The sequence below is a fragment of the Aplidium turbinatum genome, chromosome 3, assembly GCF_918807975.1.
Source record: "Aplidium turbinatum chromosome 3, kaAplTurb1.1, whole genome shotgun sequence".
In the NCBI taxonomy this organism is placed as follows: domain Eukaryota; kingdom Metazoa; phylum Chordata; class Ascidiacea; order Aplousobranchia; family Polyclinidae; genus Aplidium; species Aplidium turbinatum.
In genome coordinates, this window is record NC_137474.1 from 13,499,187 (window position 1) to 13,522,534 (window position 23,348).

The window sequence follows — 23,348 nt, forward strand, 5'->3', positions numbered from 1 at the left end:
TCCAAACGGCAACAGCCGTCAGAACCAAGGCTTCCACGAGTGATGAAATATCCTCAATTAAGGAAATGATATAAACTCTAACAAGAGAAAATTTGGGAAGGAAATGAGGAGAAAATAAGAAGATTCACAATAAGGCATAAATAGAATTTTTTTTTGCTTGTCATTTTAGAAATTGTAACAGAAAGAAATATGTTCCACAGCCTCTAGACACTTTCACAGAAAAAAGTTTCCACCAAATTTTCAATCATTTAAAAATTGTTTTTACATTAAATTGAGCATCAAAGCAACTTTTTTCTAAACTTTTGGGTTTGAGCCGGTTTGAGCATTTCAATTGCAGAGAACCAAAAAAAGATTTGTTTTAATTAGCCCCATAGTTCCATGTAAGTTTAGCGCGCTCAGTGAGGTATTTTATACGATAAAATCAGAGGCAAGCTACATTATCAAGCCTAGCGCGTCGATTAGGAAATATAGTCGCACTCGCCTAGGTCGCAGCCTTCAGGAGGCGACGAACTTGCGTTTTCTTGTAAGCTGAGGCTGAGTTACCAGCTTTGTAACTTTTTTTTTTAATTGTTTTTGTTTGAAAAAAATATTTTATTTTTCGAATGCTACAAACTGTAACTATTCGACTTGTAACTATGAAGTCCATTTTTAGTATCATAAATTTTAAATGTTTTAAATATCATGACTTCTAAATTTGCTGTTGTCTTGTTTATTCTTAGTTCAACCGTTTTCACTGAACAACGAGAGTTAAAAACTAAACGTAAGTTCTGCTATTTTGTTTCATAACTGTGGTCAAGTTTGTTCCAGAGTGAATTAAAGATTAAACGGTAGGCTACAAAAACTAAACAACCTATAGACCAGGGCTACTCAACTGGCGGACCGCGGTCCGAATCCGGACCTTCTGGGTGTTGAAGATGAACCTCGGGCTTCTGAAAGAATAACCTCATTGCTAAATTTTAGGGCCTTTTTAAACAGATTTCCATTAGAGAAAAGCATTTTTTTGTGATTATCCAAGGAGCTGGGGGCTTCGCTCTTAGACCCCCCAACGCTTTGCCATCTTCTCTCATGTGCGATCCACACAGCTACACTACAAAGAAACACAATACATATTTTCCTTTTTTATTTTTTTGTTTGTGTCAGACAAAAATCTAAGTCGTGTTACATACTACCTGAAAAGTGTTTCGGTGCTCGTAGGCTACTGGTTGTTTATTTTCGTGGTTGCATATGAAACATTCACCGGACCGCAAAAATATTCAACTTGTGAAAATGGACCTTTGCTAACATTAGTTGAGTAGCCCTGCTATAGACAGTAGGCTAATCATATTGGATAGTTGTGACACACACAAATCAAACCAAGTCATTCAATTTTCATCTCAATTTTTTTCAGCAAATCGCTTTTTATCCATACAGACGCCTTAGATCAAGATTCGCTCAACTTTTTGATTGCCGGAGATTTTGGAGGATGGAGTGCTCCTCTTTATACAACACAGGCTCAACTTGCAGTTGCACAAAAGATGGGAGAAACCGCCAGCATCCACAATGCAAGTTTTGTGATAGCAAATGGAGATAACTTTTACCATCATGGAGTCCAAAGCGCAAGAGATAAAAGCTTTAAGGTATCCATCTAAGTAGCAGTTTGCGGTAACTGAAAACTAGATGAAGTGTCTTGTCTGACTGTCTTGAATTTGTATTTATTTAGTTCACTTTTGAAGACGTGTATTCGGCTTCATCGTTGCAAATTCCCTGGTATCCAACAATGGGAAATATTGATTATAAGGGTAGTGGACAAGCGCAGCTGGACTATTCCCATTTATCAGACAGATGGTGAGTGAAAAACAAGCTTTCGAGACTGTTCGAATGTTGAAAAAGATAAATAAATTTAAGCTGTTGTCGACGATAATGCTTTTTTGATGAAGCCGAATAACTTTCTGGTTGAATATGACCGTTGTTGGGCATGTTTGAAGGGATAGAATACAAAAGGCTACGTCGTTGTTCACAGTCATAAGCCGTACTTTCAGTGTTTTTTAAATTTAAGTTAGTTGATTCTGTAGTGTTTGATGTCCCAATCATCCTTGGTTGGTGTGCCTCAGCCGTTGTTTTCATTTGGCTTTCCTTCTAGAAAATAAATCAATAGGTTTTTTTCAAGTCTAAACCTTAAACCATTTGACCAGGTTAACACTCACAACTTTTTAGACTTGAAAAAAAACTATTGATTTATTTTCTTAATGATTGCTTTCTGCGTTAGGTTGATCGCCCATTTGAGGAAGTGTCATAGTACCTGATCACCTTTACCAGTTAGTTTTTCTCACTTTTGATCTTCCCTTCTAATAATGATCTTTGTAATAAATTTTGTCTTAAATTGTGTCTGAAACATTTGGATTTTTTTTACTACTTATAACCTAATAGAATTGCAATAGAGTTGAATTTGCACATTTGATAAGGTGATCCTTACTTTTCTCAAATTCTTTAACATTTGATTGAATGTCCAGATCGAGCAGGCCTCATAAATCCAATTGTGTGTATAGTCTAGTTCAGTGGTTCTTAACCTTTTAACAGTGGGGGACCGGCAAAATTTTTAAAAAATGTTCGTGGACCGGCAACCAAAGATCGTAGTGAATAGAATGAATATTTGTAACGTTTTGTGAACCAAAGTTGTCGTTTCGCACCATAATGCAAGGTTTTAGCATATGATTTGTATTCAGGACGAAAATTAGAATAAAACTGCAATCAAATCAACTCAAACAGAAAAATGTCAATCCATTTCCATACAAAATCAATATCAGTGGGAAATTTGCTACTGTTACGCTGCCAGTAGCCTATGTGAGGAAAACGAGATATCAAAGAAGTTTCTAAAACACGTAGCTCCATTTCGGCATCCAGGCGATTTCTTTGCTTTGTAAAAGCCAGACATGAAAAAAAACTGTCGTTTCTAAATAGCTGGTTGAAACAATTACCATCAAATCGATTGTTTTGAAAGTTAGGCACGAATTCGTTTGCAAGAGATAACCAGAAGTGTGACGATGATGTTTTTCGAATCTGGACTGCAAAGTAGAAGCATAACATATTGTAATTCAATCAGACTTTCTTTTTCATGAAGATTAAGGTCGCATGTGTTGACATCATCGACGCATGGATTGTTTATCCAAAAGTTTCCATGTCGAGGATCTTCATGTTACGCGAAATGAATCGTTAAAATTGTTAGCCAACTCTTTCAATTGTTGACTCACAACGCTTAGCACCTCTTTTTACTTTTTTCACCACTCCATTTCACCAGCATTTTCCACAGCAAATCGGCTTGTCTTCATTCCATTCTTTGAAAAACAAGATCTTTGCTTTCTCAAACTCCGGTTCTGGCAAATTTCCATTGCAGGCCTGACTTTATCCCAGAACTTCAAACTTATCTAATTCCAAATTTTCGTCTCCAACGACTTTGAAATTTTTTAAAATCAAGGACAGAATTCCCCATTTGTTTATGTATTTCTGTGTTTCAAAACTTTTTAAAAACTATTATGCAATTTGTCACAAAAACATTATCAACGGCACAGAATTAGGTCATCAAAAAGTTCACCTTTATTATCAAACAATTTTACGTGGAGATATGCCAGTGTTACAGCTGTGCATGTTTCACAGTGCGATCACAATTTTACAATATGCTAATGACTCCACATTAAAAATAAGCTTTGCAAAAAGTAAGATCTTTTGCGGACCGGCAAAAAAATTACACGGACCGGCACCGGTCCGAGGACCGGCGGTTAAGAACTACTGGTCTAGTTTACCCACGACAGTACCTGACATGGAGTTATGACAATGCAAAAATAACTAATTAATGCAGTAGCCTACATGTTGAAAATAACATAGGCCTACCGTAGTAACATTCTAACGAAAGTCAATTTTACTGTTATTACGTAGGACTTATCCAGATTTTTGGTATACTGTGGATTATACACTGACTCCCACAAATACCAATATTCGAATCCTCATGCTAGACACAGTCATTCCTTTTGGAAGGCTCTGTCAGGAAGGACAAGCCCTTAATGTAACAATGGCTGAAGAACAATGGCAATGGTTGGAAAAAGAATTGCAAGAGAGTCAATCGTACGTCATGCAGCCGATAACTTTTTACACCATATTTTTCTTTTCCTTAGAATTAAACTTTGATGACAGCATAAGCTGTAGCTCACCAAATAAAAATGTTGATTATGTTGTAGGATCGGTAACTTTTCAATGATATCCCTTAAGTTTTAGCTTTTATAAGTGGTCTAGTGCTAATAGCTAAATCAGAACCGATTTCCCAGCGAATGAAACAAACGTGTCAACTCAGGACAGGATATGAACATTTAATAGCCTAGCTTTAGATAATCTACTATGTTCTAGCGCAGGGTTCACCAACTGGCGGCCCGTGGGCCACATGCGGCCCGCCACGCTGTTATGTGCGGCCCGCGGAAGGTATCAGCGTACAAGTATAACCAAAAATACTTTTCTTGAGGAGTTAAAGAGCATGAAGGCAAAAATACTTTCCGGGAAGCATATTTTCGCTTTGCATACGATTCCACCGATCGACCAATCAGATTGTAGTTCTAGGTGAGGGTCGCTTAAAGTTATTTTCCAATGCAATGTCCAGCCACACTGTCCCAGTGGTTGATTAAAACGCGTACAAAGTGGAATTGTTATGCTTCCAGGCAGTTGAAAAATATTTAACTTAGTAATGCAAAAGTAATGTTGTTAATCAACAATTCTTGCCATGCTGATAAGCACCGCAAGTGACAGTTGTCTAACAATCATCAAAGAAAGACGGTTTTATAGACTCTCACAAAAAGATGAAAAAGCAAACTCATTGCTTTTTTTTAGGGAACGCTGTTCATGAGTTACGATAGAAACGTTTTTTCGGTGTTTGCGTTTGTTTCATGGTGCCTGGTTTCTTTCTCTCTGTTATTGGAGACTATTTTTCGCTGATATGTTTGCAGATCACTGTTGTTGCCTGTATAACTGTAGGCCTATTGCGATGTGTCAAATACTTCCTTGTTTACTGAAACTGTTAATTGCAAGATATCATTTGTGAAGCAAAGTGACAACACCATTATTGCTTGGGGTTGAATAATCTGATGAAACCGCTCGCCTGTAACGCTGGATACTGGATACGAAATGCGTTCTTTTCTAGCATAAGAGTCAACCTACCTAAAATTTTATTAGTGCGGCCCGCCACAGCTCTCCTTAGTGCCAAAGTGGCCCGCATGCAAAAAAGGTTGCTGAACCCTGTTCTAGCGCATTTGTAAACACGTAAACAATAGCCCGATAAATGAAAAATAAAAATTGTTAGAAACCATGTTCAATAACTTCTTTCTTTATATTGCAAAGATAGAAGCTATTGTACTTTGACATCATAATCACGACATAAAATAGGCTACTAGGCTACACGTAGTAACTTACCCTTGACAGGGTAGTCCAGAGGGTAGCTTACTTTTAGACCCAAAATCTATCTAAAAGGCCAAAGAACTTGAAAAATATCACGCATTATAGGTATTCTTTTAGAGATCATGCTGTTATTGCGGCTAAGAGGTCTCATTGGTAGGCTACCTGACTGACCTAAAATATTATATCAATGGCCCTGTGCATACGATTGTGGGCAAGGACATTTTAAAAAATATTATCACAAATACAGCGGTCGGCAGTAGCGACTAGTTTTATAGCTCCGCTACTCGCACACTACTTTTTTGGTAGCGTTAGCGTTGCAACATTTTGGTTGGAGTTACGCCTGCAGGAACGACGTTATTTTTTTCCAAGGTAGCGGAAAGGAAAGTTATTTGTGTCAGTAAGTTGTACTTCCGCTACTTTCTAATTTAAAGTAAAAAATAAATAAACCATTTTTTCAAAGTAGGCCTATGGAGAATTTCAAAGTAGCGGATGCGTGCTACTTTCAAAGTAGCGAGTGCCCACCTCTGCACAAATAACATGTGTTCTACTGCAAAGTAAGCTTACGTAGGCCTACTGTATATTTGGCATCCTTGAAACATCTCACTTTTGTTTTTCAAGTTCAACGATACTGTATGATCATCCGTTTATTTGCACATGGTTAAAACATTAGATTTGATGGGGCACAAAGCTATCGGAAGTAATAGGTTTCTTAATACAAAATATCTTGTTTAACTATTCTTGGTTTCCCTTTTGCTTTGTGTTAAATCAGACTTGAAGACAAAACTAATGCTCAGACACAAGCTGGAGCCGACAAAAAGTGTCTTGAATCATCCATGTCTTGGATTTTCTAGGCTGCATTATTTATATTTATACAATCTGTTGTAGTGCGGATTACTTAGTAGTCGTTGGACATTATCCAGTTGTAACAGCTGGACCATTTGGACCAATCGACAAAGTGATGTATTCGAAACTAAGTCCCCTTTTTGAAAAGTATCGAGTATCAGCTTACATATGCGGACATGAACATAATATGCAGGTAGGCCATGATACAGTATTTTATGTCACCTTTTTCTTTCTCTACATGTAAGCATTTGGAGCAAAAATTTCATGGCCAGATGCTCTTTTGTGTTCTAACTAAGCATGCCATTGGAAGGTTAGACACTTTTCCGGCTAATGGAGGTTTGAAGCGCCTACGTGTTTTTATTATTTTCCCCCCTGGATCACTCCAGAAAGCAAAAACAGGTTTGCCACGAGTAGGCTCTGAAACGTTTTTTTTTTGTTGGACTACTTGCATGGGGTGTGGTAGCCCTTACATCTCCAATCGAATAGGCTATGTGCATGGGCTCTATCCAAGGTAGGGTGAGGGGGTGATCACCACCCCACTCAATGGAGCGGTTGGAGTGACTAAGACGAGTTGAAAGTTTTTGTTGAAATGACTATTACGATTTTAGCCCAATGTCCAAAAATCCTCCCCCACCCGAATTCTAAAAGTAGATAGAGCCCCTGGCTATGCGTACGACAATTTTCTGCCGGATATTTTCTTTAAAATATGCATTATCGTTATTCATTAACGTTTCCGGATTAAAAAATTGTTTGATACGATTGCCCAATGTTTGCGTGATTCATTAGCCTACACTGGGCCAACAAAAAAAAACGTTTTTTCGAGTGCCGAAGATATTTTAATGGTTTCTCGGCAGGCAATTTTGGGCCACTGAATCCGAAAATAACATCCGTTTCTTTGAATTGGCTCCAGTTTTTGAGATATCGGTATTTTCAAATTTTGGCTAGATGACCAAGGGGCCATTTCATTATAATAAGAACGTTGGCACCACCTAATTTTTTTATTGGCTTTAAACATGCTTCTCACTTTTCTGAGCAGAATGGTGCAAATTTGATGAAAATCAGATAAGCGGTTTTCGAGTTATAAGTGAAATAACCCTTGGCCACTAGGTGGTTTCAAAGATAAGGAGCAATAGAAAAACGGCATGGCCATGTCTTCATGGGTGGGCTATCTGTTTATGAACATTAGAACAAGTTTTGGCTACTACCTTTCGAGGTAAAAAAAAATTGACCTCTTGTCGTTCCTCTCCAATAAAACCATGAATAAAGCCAAAACCACGACCTGTGCCTGACTGTATGCAAGTGCCTGTTCCTGAATTTAGTGATTTACTTGACATAGCCATGGGATATGATGAAAGAAAGAGGTAGAAAGCTCTGCAAGTGACAGCGGTGAATATGTGTTTGAAAGTAGTTCAGCTATTCCAGAGAGATTCAAACAAGAGAAGCTGAGTGATCTCATCAGAGATCTCAACCTATCCAAATAAGCAGCAGAAATTATGGCATCCCGACTCAAAGACAAAAACTGTTTTGGAACCAGAGCTTCCATAATATTTTATTTGCGAGAGAAAAGGAATTGCTTCCATGTTTTTGCCAGCAAGATGAATTTGTTTACTGCAAACACATCGCAGGGCTTCTGCTGTAAATGAGAGTACCACAATATGGAGCTCAAGAGTGGAGCTTGATCATAGACAATTCATAAGGAAGTTTAAAGTGTGTATTGTTACATAACGGTAACAGATATCCATCTCTCCCAATTGGCCATTCAACAAAACTAAAAGAAGAGTACAATAACATTAAAACGATATTACAGAAACTGGATTACGGCTCTCACCAATCATTAATTTGTGTAGACTTGAAAATGGTAATTTTTTTGCTTGGCCAGCAAACAAAATATTCATGTTTCATCTGCTTGTGGGACAGCCAAGCTCGTAATAATCACTGGGAGAAAAAAAGGTGGCCACCTGCAGATTCCACGAGAGTTGTTGAAGGTAACATCATCAATGGGCCTTTAGTTGACAGAGAGAAAATCATCATTCCACCATTACACATCACACTTGGTTTGATGAAGCAGTTTATAAAAACCTTGCCTACGACTGGCAACTGCTTTTTAATAAATATATTTGCAAAGCATTTCCTGATTTGACCATCGAAAAGCTGAAAGCAGGTATTTTTGATGGCCCTCAGATCCGCAAACTCATAAAAGATGCACGTTTTGTGCAGTCTATGACAGACAAGGAGACTGTTGCATGGCAATCGTTTGTTTTAGTCACACAGAAATTCGTTGCAAACAAAAAGGCTGAAAATTACCAAGAATTGGTAGATATGCTTTCTAAGTTCAAAGATTTAGATGTTAAAATGAATATTAAAGTTCACTATCTCTTCAACCACTTAGATCGTTTTCCTGCAAACCTTGGTGACCTAAGTGAAGAGCACGGAGAAAGGTTCCACCAGGACATTAAGGTCATAGAAGAGCGGTACCAGGGCAGGTGGGATGCCTACATGATGGCTGACTACTGTTGGAGTCTCCAACGTGACTGTTTGGCCACATCTCACTCTGAAAGTCTTACAAAAGAAAATTTGTAAACATCGACTGATCTTTTCGCATCATATGAATGATTAATGTGCTTTAACAATTTACGAAATATAGGCTACTTCGATTGATACTAAAAGTAGTGTTTGTGCTTTGATGCCACCTGTTTTTGCAAACAGAAAATCTGTTACTTACTGCTAATATTGTTTAATATTTTGAATTTTTGCTTGCTTTTCACATAAAACATGGCTTGCCTATGGGAAGGCTCTCTGCAATAACAATGGTCAAATTTCACAGAATCGCATCAAAAATGTAAAAATAAGGTATGGACATGCTTGTAAAAGACAGACAAGGTCTCATCAAAGTTATAGCATAAAGAAAATACTAATGTCAAAATTTGCATATTTTTAGCACTTTTTTGGAGTACAACCATAGAATATCTCAAAAATTAGAGCCAATTCGTAAAAACCAAGGTCATTTTCGAATTCAGCGGCATCCAAATACCCCAAAACCGTTAAAACTTTCTTGGCACCAAAATGTGTGTTGACCAGTGTTATGTAGCCTACACTATCATTCACACTAGGGATTGTAGATCATAGGGATGCGAAACTTCATCAGCTTTTGGCTTAGTAATTTTATTCTGTAAGCTGGAATGTTTCATTTTTTTATAAGTTTTGAAATCAAAAATCCTTGGGGTCTAATCAGGTCGGATTTTGGTCACAAACAGCCGATCCAAAATATTCTTTCCATTAAACAACTTTTAGAGGGTGCACATCCCCTCAAAGTTAAGAAAATTGAAGCTTGAGAATATTTGCAGGAAGTATCTGATATCTCTGTAACAAAAGAAGATATGTAGACGTGTAAGGTGTCAACTTGTGTTGAATGGCCAATTTCCTATCTGTGCTTAATACATTTTATTACCCTATCTGCAACGGAAAAAAAGTTAATTGCACAAAGTTGTTTGTTTCATATTTTTAATGTTTTCGCCGTGTTATCTCGGTGGTGACGGCTGAACACGGGCAAACATAGTGGTGTTACAGGTAACTGATGAGTGATTTCATCATCAAAAATATTGGACACGAGATACATTCTTTTGAATGTAGGCTATGTTTCATGTAAATGAAATTTACTTGTCTCACGTATTGCTGAGGCTGAAGGAAAAGCCAAGGGTCCCGGCGCAATGCCAGAAGGCGCATTATTCAACAAAATTAAATGAATTACAAAATATAGCTTGGACAATCTCATCGTCAGGAACAACATTGATGTCCAAATTACGCCCATAGCTTCTCTCCATCTCAGAAGCAAACTTGAATTGTTTTCAGATCAAAAACGCTCAAGAATTTTCGGCAACAGTTTTCGAAGTGACCAAACGTGTCTTGGTTTTAGCTTGTCAACTGTTTATGGATGTTCCAGACAACTTGAAGCATTTGACTTGCTGCAAGCAATAACCCTTTCACGTTTTTCAGAAAAGCCTGTCTCGTTGGGTGACAACGACAGTCGATACATGAATACCTTAGAATGCTGCTTTTCAACCTGTTGACAACTCTGACCAACAAACCAAAGTTGATGTTAGACAGAGGTCGTATTTGAGTGATGATGAAAAACAATCATTAAACATTTCATGCCGGTAGTGATTTTTATTTTGGGTAACATGCGGTCATGCCCGGTTTCTCGTTCTGCGTGATGTTGCTTATTCGATTTTAACCAGTCATGACTGGATCCCTGTTCTGTAGATACATTTGTATACATCTAACATGCATACAGGACGCCACTGTTTCGATCTCAGGGTCTCCTTTTTTTCTTCTTTTTGATGAACTGTTTTATTTTGATCAACAACGCACGAGTACAAAATAATTGACACGGCGAGAAGAACACAATAAACATAGCCAGGTCAGAGACTTTAAAGAACCGGTCTGCCACGCCCCGCGGAGGCGGGGAGCGGCGTGATTATGGGGTGGCGATGCACCCGGAAGGGAAGTCCACCAGCTTAGGTCGCGGGGGCCAGGCTGGGGAGTCTAGGTACCTGTGGAAGGAAAGTGTGGATCGAAAATTTTGTGCGACTCGTCCGCAAAATTTAAAATGGCGGAACGGGCCAGGGAGACGGGCTTAGCTTTCCGCAAACAGGTCAGCGACTGGTACCGGCAAAAGTTTTAAAGCCGGGCAGCGCCCACGTGCCGGAGCGGTGAGCTATGCGTAATGCAAACTGTTTTTCTTCGCGCTCACATGGTGCATGACTCTTGATTTGCACAGACCGGTCAATGTCAACTGTTCTGTTTAATTGCTTTAGGTTAGTAGCTTAAACGGAAAAGTTTACATGTGAGAGACACTGTGCGATAGGAGATGAAGGTATTCTATGCCAATCCTGAAAGGAAGTCCATTGTTTTGAAAAATTTGATGAACACTTATACCCTATGCCATAGCACATGAGGTTTGTTGCTCTCTATAACTTGTTATCATTGTGGTTACTGGAAGCGTTTTTCTTCTGTGAGACTAGTAACAAAACATCGAAAATATGAAACAAAACATTTTTTGCAATTTTTGTAACTTTTTTCCGTTGCAAATAAGGTAGTAAAATGTATAAACGAGAATAAGAGTTTGCCATTCTGCACAAGTTGACACCTTACACGTCTACCTATCTCTTTCCGCTATCGAGATATCGCATACTTATTGCAATTTTCCCATGCTTCAAGTTTTCCAAATTTGAAGGGCTACGCACCCTCTAAATGTCGTCCGATTGAAAAAATATTTTGGATCGGTTGTATGTGACCAAAATTCGATCTGATTACACCCCAAAGCATTTTTGTAATACAATTTGGGTAGAGAGGTAACTCTTTTAAACCATAAACAGACATAACTCAGCAACAACACTACATTTAACATTATAAAAACAAAAAACAAAAAACAAAAAGCGAACGTTTTCGGCTAGTCATATAGCCCTTTTCAAGCCTATAAGAAAATACATTATTAAAAGAAATGCTAAAGAATCATATAGTATCACAGCACAAAAATATGGTCAAAGCTAAACATTTGAGAAACTGCCTCGCTCACACAAAATGATAACTGAAAATTACACAGCACAACGGGTCAAGTATTTCAGAGGTAAAATTAATTGATTGTTCAGACAAGGACTCAGGCAGATTACGCAAGAAAGACAGAAGCACAAGAGATAGTGGCACAAAACAAAGTGAATGCGAGAAACACAAGACGTGATAATTCAATCAAAAAACTGCTAAAAGGTAAGAAGCTCCGCAAGCAAATAATTGCCTGTTGAGCCCTGGGTTTAAAGATTTGATGATCAATGCCTCGTGAATCTTGGTGTCGAATTCGGACAAACACTTACGAACAATTTTGAAAGACTGCAAAGACGGTTTATTGTTAGAGCACGATTGGCAGTTTCTAATATGGTCTTTAATTGCACTGTTTTTATTAAAATTAGCTAAATTCAAATGCTCTCCCACTCTCGTCACCAAATGTCGTGTGGTCATACCAACGTATGACGATCTCGCATCATGCGAGCAAGTGAACTTATACACGACGTTAGAACATAAGCGGAAAGGAGTTTTAGACTTCAACTGAAAATAATAACCAGCTTTAAATGTTTTATAAACGGGAAAAATCTTAACGTTAAACTTCAAGGCAATAAATCTGGACAAACTTGTGGCAAAACGTTTGGATTCCTTGCCAACACAAATCAGTCTATTAAAGTATGCAAATTTGATAAAGGAAAAGGAACGGCAATTCTGGCCACTGCAGATTATTTTTCAAAATTAGACAGTATTGTGAGCGATGAAACAAAATTTGCTATAATCAATGAGAGTACTAAAGTTCATCCAATTATTTCGAAAGAAAGGTCCATCGCGTATTATGTAAACAGATATTTCAAGGAATTTGGAAAAGAAGTAATTCAAAAACTGATTCCCTCGGGCAGCAGCCCAGGTAAGCTGTATGGTTTGATAAAAGTACATAAAAAAGACAATCCAGCCCGTCCAGTTGTGTCAATGATTTCGACTCCGGAATATGCTCTGGCTAAATTCTTAGACAATATTATTAAACCTTACATGCCAAAAAAGTACATGCTCGACTCAACCAACGATTTTCTGGACAAACTGAAAGATTTTCAATGTGCTCCCAATCAAGTAATGGTCAGTTTTAATGTACAATCGCTATTCACTAACGTCCCTTTAAAAGAAACTATCGACATTATCGCTAATTACATATTTGCAGAAGACCAGCGAAATCACCCGCTCATCAAAAAAGACATTTTTATCAAATTGATGCATTTAGCCACAGAGGGCATGTTTCTATACAAAGATAAATTGTACAAGCAAATTGACGGAGTGGCTATGGGTTCGCCTCTGGGTCCCACTCTTGCCAATTTTTTTCTAGCCCACCTTGAAAATGAGATTTTTTCTGAAAATACTTCCCAATTCTTTCCCAAGCTTTACTTACGTTATATTGACGACATTTTTGCCATATTTGATAACGATAATTCTTGTTCACAGTTTCTTGAAGTACTCAATACGCAACATCAAAACATAAATTTTACTGTAGAAAAAGCAACGGAGACTATACCTTTTTTGGATGTAGAAATCAAGATAAATGGTAATGGATTTGATACTTGGGTCTGGCGTAAACCTACAAACACTAATCTTTTCCTTAATTTCAGCGCTGTTTGCCCGTCTAATTACAAATCTGCTTTGATCAAGTGCCTTATCTCGCGAGCTCGCGACATTTGCTCGAACAATGACTGTTTCAACAATGAAATTAATAAATTACGCTCATACTTTGGTGCTAATCATTATCCGACTTGGTTTTTTAACAAGGTTCTTAGAGGATTTTTGAATTCGGTTTCCACTACGTCTCCAGTTGAGGAACCTGATTTCAAAAACTTTCTAACAATCCCGTTTGTTGGCAAGGAATCCAAACGTTTTGCCACAAGTTTGTCCAGATTTATTGCCTTGAAGTTTAACGTTAAGATTTTTCCCGTTTATAAAACATTTAAAGCTGGTTATTATTTTCAGTTGAAGTCTAAAACTCCTTTCCGCTTATGTTCTAACGTCGTGTATAAGTTCACTTGCTCGCATGATGCGAGATCGTCATCCGTTGGTATGACCACACGACATTTGGTGACGAGAGTGGGAGAGCATTTGAATTTAGCTAATTTTAATAAAAACAGTGCAATTAAAGACCATATTAGAAACTGCCAATCGTGCTCTAACAATAAACCGTCTTTGCAGTCTTTTAAAATTGTTCGTAAGTGTTTGTCCGAATTCGACACCAAAATTCACGAGGCATTGATCATCAAATCTTTAAACCCAGGGCTCAACAGGCAATTATTTGCTTGCGGAGCTTCTTACCTTTTAGCAGTTTTTTGATTGAATTATCACGTCTTGTGTTTCTCGCATTCACTTTGTTTTGTGCCACTATCTCTTGTGCTTCTGTCTTTCTTGCGTAATCTGCCTGAGTTCTTGTCTGAACAATCAATTAATTTTACCTCTGAAATACTTGACCCGTTGTGCTGTGTAATTTTCAGTTATCATTTTGTGTGAGCGAGGCAGTTTCTCAAATGTTTAGCTTTGACCATATTTTTGTGCTGTGATACTATATGATTCTTTAGCATTTCTTTTAATAATGTATTTTCTTATAGGCTTGAAAAGGGCTATATGACTAGCCGAAAACGTTCGCTTTTTGTTTTTTGTTTTTATAATGTTAAATGTAGTGTTGTTGCTGAGTTATGTCTGTTTATGGTTTAAAAGCATTTTTGATTTTAAAAATTGTGAAAAAATGGAGCACCCTAATATAGGCATATGCAGTAGCGTGGACAGGTGTCCCGAAGGAAGCCTACTTTTGGACAAGAGTTTAGGATAATTTTAGGGGCCCTTAACTTTTCCAAATGGCTGGAAACTTGAAAAAAACACCTGTTATTTTTTGGATATAGTGCGTATTAAAAGTTTCTTGATTCGAGGCCCAAGAATCTCATTCGTACTGGTACCAAATTATCCCCTTAACGTCCCTGGTCCTACAGTAGGCTATGTTTTTTTTTAACTATAATACTGAAGGTCTTATATAATTATTTTTGCTTTTAGCACGTGAAAGATGCTGCTGTTGGCTCTACTACAGAATACTTTGTTGTTGGATGTAGCAGCTTCACCGTACCCGCAATGCCATATAAACATTCTTCCAAGTTGGAGGCCCCTTTTACGTAAGATGCAAACTTAAAACCAAACTGTAAAATATACTTTTTTTACAAATCTATTGGTTTTGAGCAATCGAGGTTTGTGTAGCCTACAAAACATGTTTTCAATAGATATTTATATCAAGTGGATATTATCAAACACGTGACGTATGCAAGTGGACAATGGGGGAGGGCAAAACCGTTATCACCGATATAACAAGGCCTATTGAGCTATTATGACGTAAATACCTACGTCTGGCTACGCCACCCAAACAGTCACGCTTAACTTAGTGCAGTTTGCATCACGCTTGCAACATACAACTCCTGCAGTAAAGACTTTTTGTGTAGGCGACGTACGTGGATATTGCAGAGCGATTCGATGTATGGTAAGACAGAATGTGCTAAAGTAATAGTCTAATAACGCCCAATTGGAAACATTAGTGAAAGTTGAATTGCGGGCACTTTCGGCTTTGCCTTGCATGAAAAATCATCCTCGTGCAGGCAGTTATGAAAATTTTCTTCTTGTGCTGCGTTTTGCAAAGTGATTTTTTTATTGCTTAATAGGCCTATAGTTTCGGGAGAGTTTTTAATTTTAGACTTTCGGAAAAATGGCAAAACGTTCATACAGTAAAGCATTTTTAAAACTTGATTTTACGGAACTGGATGGTAAACCAAAATGTGTTCTATGTCTGAAAGTTCTCTCTGCAGAATCAATGGAGAAAAACAAATCGCAACGCTATTTAGAGACGAATCATCCAAATTGTGCAAACAAGGCTGTTGCATTTTTGAACGCAAGTTAAAATCGATTTAAGGACAAAGAAATATTATTATGACAGCATTCATGTTAGAAAATAAATTAGCTGTCTACTCTTCGTGTGTGTGCTTTCTACCAACTTGCAAAAGGTACAATTGGTGAGGATTTGTTAATGCCAGTTATGAAAGAAGTAAAAATAATGATTGGTGAAAAAGAAAGTAAAAAAGTGAATGCAATCTCTTTGTCAAACAACACAGTAAAAAGACGCATAGAAGACATGTCTGATGATGTTCTTGAACAGATTCCAATTCAACGGAAAGAGTCGCCTTTTTATTCCATTTAGTTGGATGAATTCATTGACATTTCAAGTATTCCCCAGCTTTCCGTCTTTATTCGCTACATCAACAATGCAGCTATATGTCAGAAGATTTGTTATTTTGCAAAGCATTGAAATTGCATACAAAAGATGATGGTATTTTTCGGTGCCTGGATAGTTTCTTCCCAAAGAGCACTCCATTCCATGGGATAAATGTGCTGGAATTTGCACTGATGGTGCAGCAGCATGTAGGCCTACTGGCTACAAGTCTGGAGTTGTAAAACAATTCAAAGACAAAGCACCAAATGCTGAATGGACACATTGCTTTCTTCACAGAGAGGCCTTTGCTGCAAAAAGTTAAAGCAAGGTTTATACAGCGTTTCATTTTCCGTTGTAAAATGTGTGAACATGATTAAAACAAGGCCATTAAATCAGCGGTTATTTTCGTCTTTGTGCACAGACATGAATGCTGATCATAACTGCTGCACACGGAAGTGCGATGGGCGATGGCTATCACAGGTTCATGTTCTTACGCGAGGTTGTGATCTGCGAAAAGAAATTGCTACGGTATCTTTCTGGGGCAACAGAAATCTGCGGCATTAGTTTAAAAATTCGGTCAGGAAGATTTCAATGCAAAGATTACTTGTCTTTCCGATATATTTGACTCTCTGAACAGTCTGATTTTATCAATGCAAGGCCCTGATTTTACAATAATTGACCACGCTACTAAAGCTGCTGCTTACTTCACAAAACTGATTCTATGGAAAAGCTATGTGGCCGAAGATGAGTACGATATGTTTCATAAACTAACACAGTATATTTGTGACAAAGAAGTTGATATTAGGCAAACCATTATTGAACACCTGGAACAACTTGCCCAAAAGTTTGTGGACTATTATGGTAAAAAATCTGGCTCCTAAATGAAATAATAAATAATCTATTTGCTGGCACAGATCTTCCTCAACTACTCCTCCATGTTGCAGAAGAGTTTATGGACATGACGGCAGAAGCAACCACTCGTATTTTTTTGCATTCATATCCAAAAGATTCTGCAAATATCCACTTTTGGGTTTCCATGTACAAAAGTGTATCCGACTTTTTTAAAGTTTGTAATTCAAAAACTGATTCCATTCGCTACAACTTGGCTTTGTGAGACTGGATTTAGTGCAAAGTGTGTGTTAAAAACGAAGCATCGAAATCGGTTCAAAATTCAAACTGACCTGCGACTGTGCTTGAGTGAAGCAACGCCACGAATTCAAACACTAACTGACGACAAGAAAGCACAGCTTTCTCATTAATGTGATTATGAAATAATGAATAAATGTTCGGTAAAATTGACTGGAGTGTATAAGCAATGTAATTTTGTCGTCATAAAAATTTCATGAATGATCAACAAACTTTTTCAATACTGTTGAACCAGCCATGTGGTTTTCAAGAAATAGTGTTAGGGTGGTTGCTATTAGGCTAAGGTTCTTCAAAGAAATGCATATCTTGCTCATCATGCAGATGTGCTCCTTGTAATGTTGGGTGACACGATGAAAGTGTCCATCGTCTAGCAGTGAATAAGATACTTTAATCTTGTGTTAATCAGCAACAGGCAGTTCGACGACCACATGACCATAAAATTCCCACATGGTCATTTAGAGCTTTAAACATAGGGGTAAAAAGGGCCATTTCTGTTTGATAGGGTTTTCAGACCCTCATAAGATTTCTGCTAATGGCACCACAAATCTCAAACTCAATTTGACAGAAGCAAAGTTTGAAAATATTACAAATAATCATGTTTTATGCAAATATTTATGATTGATTTGCGTGTCAGAAGCATTCAAAAATTGAAAAAAAAAACACCTTTACCAGGCAACAAACTAGTATTTTGATGACCCACCAAACACCCATGCATCAAGATATGTTGTTTTTTTATTGTAGAATTGTGTGTTATAGTTTATAATGATCTACTACAGCAATTTTTGGTCCTCTATTATATTTACAATAGAAGGTATGGGGTTCTGCTATACGCTACTCTTACATGTCAAAAACGAGGGTGGTAGCCTACTCGAAATTCAAATGGCTGCCATGGGCATTGGGCAAACCCTTTGAGAGATTGATCTAAAGGTTGTGATTCTTTGGTTTAGTAGCCTAAGAAACAGTATGACAACTTTTCAGCAAAATCTGAGAGGTTTTATATTCGAGATATCTTCAAATTGGCTGTTTTCAGGTGGAAGTAGAATGACCTTATTTCTCGTTTTTTCAAGCTCGATGTGGACCCAGTAGAATTCATCCAAATTTTGTAATATTTTACACAATTGATTTTTCTATGGGTAGTAGGCTACAAATTTAATATACTGCCATGAGAAAAATTTTTCATAAGGGGGTTTGATGCACCCAGCACGTGAACATCAATTAGATTGGAACGTAGCTTTGTCGTGTTAATGTTCTAAAAAGTATGTAGACCAGGACAGAACAAGTAGGCTAGATTTGTGGCCATCTTTCTCAGGTTTGCAAAGTGGACTTATTCAGTGATGCACTAAAGAATAACTATAACGATCACTATTATTTGTGTTCGTTCCGCCTTTAATTGTTACACTAATCAGCCAAATTTCACTCTGGCCTAATTTTCCAGCTTGCGCTTGAGGCAACTAGGCAAGGCTTAAGAAATTAAGACCAATGCTGCCACAGCAAATTCGGAAAAAGCACAAGATATCAGAAAAAAAGCACAAGATTTAGATACAAAAGCACAAGATTGCAAAATTGAATCTTTGCGACCCATTTTGTGCCAATTTGAAGAATAATTGATTTTTCGTTGTGGCTCGCAGTCGAGAGCCTGCATGTTCGACTCCAGCCACCCGCACTTGCTGTTGCTTCTCTGGGCAAGAAACTTTACGATAATTGCCTCTACCCAGTGATCGATTTCGAGTAATGGGTAGTACCAAATTTAAATCATAAGTAGAGTAGACAACCGGAAACAGACATTGCAGTCGGCTGCAGCGTGAGTCAGGTGTAAGTCGGAAGGCGTACACCGATGCATAGCGCTCAAGTTCGCTTTCCCACAATGCAGGATAGAGATAACCAAACAAACAAACAAACAAACAAAACATGACTCTGAAATCAACAGTTTAGAGAAGATACATGCTTTACTAATCTTGCTGTGTTCTTTCTATTCGTGGTCTTTAATTTAGTTCAGTTGTTTTTATTTCTGATCATCATAGCAAAAAATTTAATATCACATATGTCACAAAAGGCTACATATCGATCAATTTTGTCTTCTTGTATCGAACTTTTAAAATCAGGATAATCCAACCGTTGACGATTAAAAGGCTGTTTATAACACTTTTTCGTTTTGGGACTTGGTGAATGATTGTCATTATTTGAAGGCTTGAAGCTGATGTAACCTACTCTTTTCGCTGCTCTTGTTATCTATTATCGAGCAACACAACCCCTGAATCTGACGACAAGCAGTGTTGAGCACGATAACTCATTTTTCAGTTAAGCGATAACGATAATCGATAAACGAAAAATGCTTAAAGCGATAACGATAAACGATAAATCAAAAAAAAGTTAAGCGATAACGATAAACGATAAATTATCGCCGATAATGTCCGATAACGATAATTTTTTTTTTCTTGATTAGCGCTGCCCCATCTCATGCAGCACGAACTGTTTTCATCAACATGACGAAAAATCGAACATAATGTACTGTAAAGGGACAAAACTTTTTGTAAGTTATGCATGTATAGAATCGCAACAGCGGCAGTAGGTATCGAATCTTTAACCTCTTGATCCAGAATCAAACCACTGAGGTAACCGCCGTGCTTATAATTATACCTTCAGATACCAGTTGGATGCTTTTATCAATTGAGTTACACTGCCGCTTACATGCAGTAGGCAAAATAATTAAATCAAATGAAAATACCATAAAAAATTCCAAACTTTGTATTTTGCTTTCTGCTTAAAGGGCTGTTTACAGCAAAGTAAGCAGTAATTGAAAAAATTCCCAAAAACGCAAAATGCTTGAAAATTTATCAGTAATCTTAAGCGTTATTGGTAGTAAAAATGTGCATACTGTGAAATCCATCAAGCTTGTCAAATTAGTCGTGTTTGTTTAAGAACAATAACATAATTATCGTAATTTACTGATAATTTCAGATAAATTTTTCTGTTTTCTGTGTGAACACCATCATTAAAGCAATGGCAGAACGCTGAGTTGTTGAGATAAGAATTACAATATAGGCACTGTATTATTAGTGGGAATAAAAATATTTGACTGAGCGTTGGCTATGTCGCATAGGTAAATCGTCGTCGTATCCAGGCTTACGCACGGTGGTTGAAGATTTAGATTAAGTGGACGGGAAGGCAAGGAAGCCAATCTTTATGTCCACCTTCAGGCATGCCTTTAAGTGTTCTGCCCTTTCGATTGTCGTTCCAGCGCTCTCACCACTCGGCTATGCAGCATAGGTAAATGAGAAAGGTTATTCTGTATTTAGCATAATTTTACCACGCAACTCGATGCGCCTATTGTCATGCAAAAACTGCAACAAGATGCAAAAAGTGTGATGTCGGTTTGCATGTCAAATGCTTCAAGCAATATCATATTCTGCAATGACTTGCTTCAGTGATGGTGGCGCGAAAGACCATGTTTCCGATGTAAAAACGGCCTCGTATTGCGACACTTTTATAAACCACTTGCCAATTTCTTTCGCTTCGCTTCAAAGGAATCTGTACCGCCTGTGCGCTTACATTTTAATTGTAAAATTCACTCGCGATTGCCGATTGCAGCAAAACAACAAGAGACTTGTTGCATGCATGTCATTGCATTGCAATTTGCAAATCTAAAAATTATTGTGTTGTCAGGGCCGTCGCTGCAGGGGGCGTGACCCTCCCATGACAACGACCTGTGCACACACACTTCAGGCACTGAAGAAAAACTGGTTTTAATTTTAGTTTCATGAACTAGGTGGCTTAAATACGCTTAAAACGATTAGCTTAAAACGAAAATTCATGGACCCAGTAATATTGCCAACATTAACATACGGAGCAGAAACATGGTCACTCACAAAACAACAAACAAGAAAACTGGCAGCAGCACAAAGGAACATGGAAAGAATAATATTGAACATAAATAGAAAAGACAAGATTAGAAATGAAGTCCTCAGAAACAAAACTTGTATCAAAGATGTCATAGAAACAGCAACAAGCCTAAAGTGGCAATGGGCGGGACATGTAGCAAGAATGAAACACAACAGATGGGCCAAGATAACCTCAGAATGGACACCAAGATATGCAAGAAGAACTAGAGAGAGACCAAAAAGAAGATGGCGAGATGACATAGAAGAAAAGATTTGCATCACCTGGATGAAAACAGCAAAAGACAGAATGGTGTAGAAACATATGTGGAGGCTATCTGCCAGCAGTGGCATGACCGGCTGATGATGATGATGATGATGAACTAGGTGGCTAGTAAAAATATTACTTTTCATGTTCTTTTCACTTGTGTGTTGATCCGAAATAAAATTTATCGGCGATTAACTATCGGCGATAATCAAATATTGCCTTTGGCGATAACGATAAACGATAACTGAAAAAATAATTAAGCGATAACGATAAGCGATAAAAATTTATCGCCGATAATTATCGCCGATAATGCCCATCACTGACGACAAGCACATACCGTACTCTCTTCAGATCAAGTTTTTAGCTAATCTTGTCAGGCCTGATAACTCAATGAGTAAAATTAGTCAATATGCCTAAATAGGCTACCATATGGTACCGGAAACCTAGTTACCAAAACCTAATAGTTCCAGTCCTTAATTCTCTACCAAACTCAAACCATGGTAGCAACGATTAATTTGACTTTGATCAAAAAGCACAAGATTTAGCCAAAAATCGATCGTAAAGCTCAAGAACACAAGATCAAAAGTAAAAACACAAGATCTTGTGCTAAAACACAAGCCGTGGCACCACTGGTTAAGATTGAAGAAGATTAAAGCAAGAGGAGAAGAAAAAGGTGGAAATGCCTTTTATGACGGAACATAACGTGCTTGTCACTTGACTAAAAATCAAAAACAAAGAACTAAGGAATAATTAACAGTCATTACTATTTGACGTAGTAAGCAAGTAGTAGGGGATTGCGGCAGACTGTGGCCGCGAGCCACATTATCATATAAGACTGGAAACTGTCTGCATGCCGCTCAAAGTCCCTTGGTGGGCCGGGTCTGCCCGCGGGTCAAATATTGCTCGCCCCTGGCCTAAATACTTTGCTAAACCAGCACCATTCTGTATCTACAAAGTCTGACATCACAATTGGCAATGGGCCTTGTTATATCGGCGGTAATGGCAAAAGCCATCCCAAACTTACATCTTCAAAAAGTTTTAAATCTTGGTCGTTACTCGTTAATTATTGCCGTTTGTTACTGTGTTTTGGCTATTCATTGTTTTTCTCCACACCAACGTTAGAAAGATGTATTATTGTGATAATATAACCATTCAAGATCGTTATCAGAAAACGACAAACAAAAAACGCAGTTTTGTATCGCTATCCTTGATATTTATTGTTAATTGTACGCATTAACTGGTTGCAGATTAAGTGAAGTGGATCTGCAAAACAATTAATTTTCGTTCACTGGAACGAACGACCATATGCCAATTTGTCGTTCCGCAAACGGCGTTTTATAGTTTCAACTTCACACAGTCCTCTTGCAAATGTCATAACTGTTGTGTTCTTACAACAAAATAAATAAAGCTACAACAAACTTTTTCAGTTTGGAAACTGCAATAAGAATGACCAGTCTTTGCTTCACTTGTATTTTCAATCAGATTCAGACGTTACGATAAACTAAAGCAATAACGCGGACCAATATTAAACTCTACTCGTGCAGACGAACAGGGTTTCTAACTGGGTTTGGTAAACACCATAACAATAACTTTTCGTAAACGCTTGAGCGGCGATTGAGAAAAATGTCAATCAAAGTACGTAACCTCAAAGACAGCCACTTTATCTGACCCAGATCCGTACCCGATCTGAAAAGATCTGAACCAGATAAAATGGCTCTTTGGGTTAGATGTGGTTTGACCAAGTCTAATCCAAAAACAACGTTGTATATCGCTTAATTCAATGTATTTATTCTACTAACGTTGATGTAAAATACTTTTTATGCTTAGATGGGCAGAAATCACCGGTCTTGGAGGTTGTTTTGCTCGAGTTGAGATTTCTCCTTCGTACTTCAAAATAGTATTTGTACAAGGTCGAGATGGAGAGGAGGTCTATTCATATGAAATGTCCCCAAGAAACGGAAACAGTTTAAGTACCTCCAAGTCAACCACGTAG

At 37.8% G+C, this 23,348-nt stretch overlaps 1 protein-coding gene across 1 annotated transcript; it reads left to right on the forward strand.

The window, feature by feature from the left end:
* The first annotated feature begins 681 nt into the window (after positions 1-681).
* Positions 682-23,348, forward strand: LOC145765943 (tartrate-resistant acid phosphatase type 5-like). The gene is made up of 7 exons (XM_082577604.1): positions 682-760; positions 1,411-1,616; positions 1,700-1,824; positions 3,910-4,095; positions 6,298-6,448; positions 14,869-14,984; positions 23,183-23,348. The coding sequence occupies exons 1-7, from the start codon at positions 682-684 to the stop codon at positions 23,346-23,348; spliced, it is 1,029 nt and encodes a 342-aa protein (XP_082433730.1).

Bases quoted from the DNA above. Each gene is read 5' to 3' on its own strand.
- LOC145765943 (XM_082577604.1), top strand. From the start codon at position 682: ATGACTTCTAAATTTGCTGTTGTCTTGTTTATTCTTAGTTCAACCGTT. The intron at 1,825-3,909 runs GTGAGTGAAAAA...GTTATTACGTAG, and splicing joins TCCCATTTATCAGACAGATG to GACTTATCCAGATTTTTGGT. The intron at 4,096-6,297 runs GTACGTCATGCA...AATCTGTTGTAG, and splicing joins GAATTGCAAGAGAGTCAATC to TGCGGATTACTTAGTAGTCG.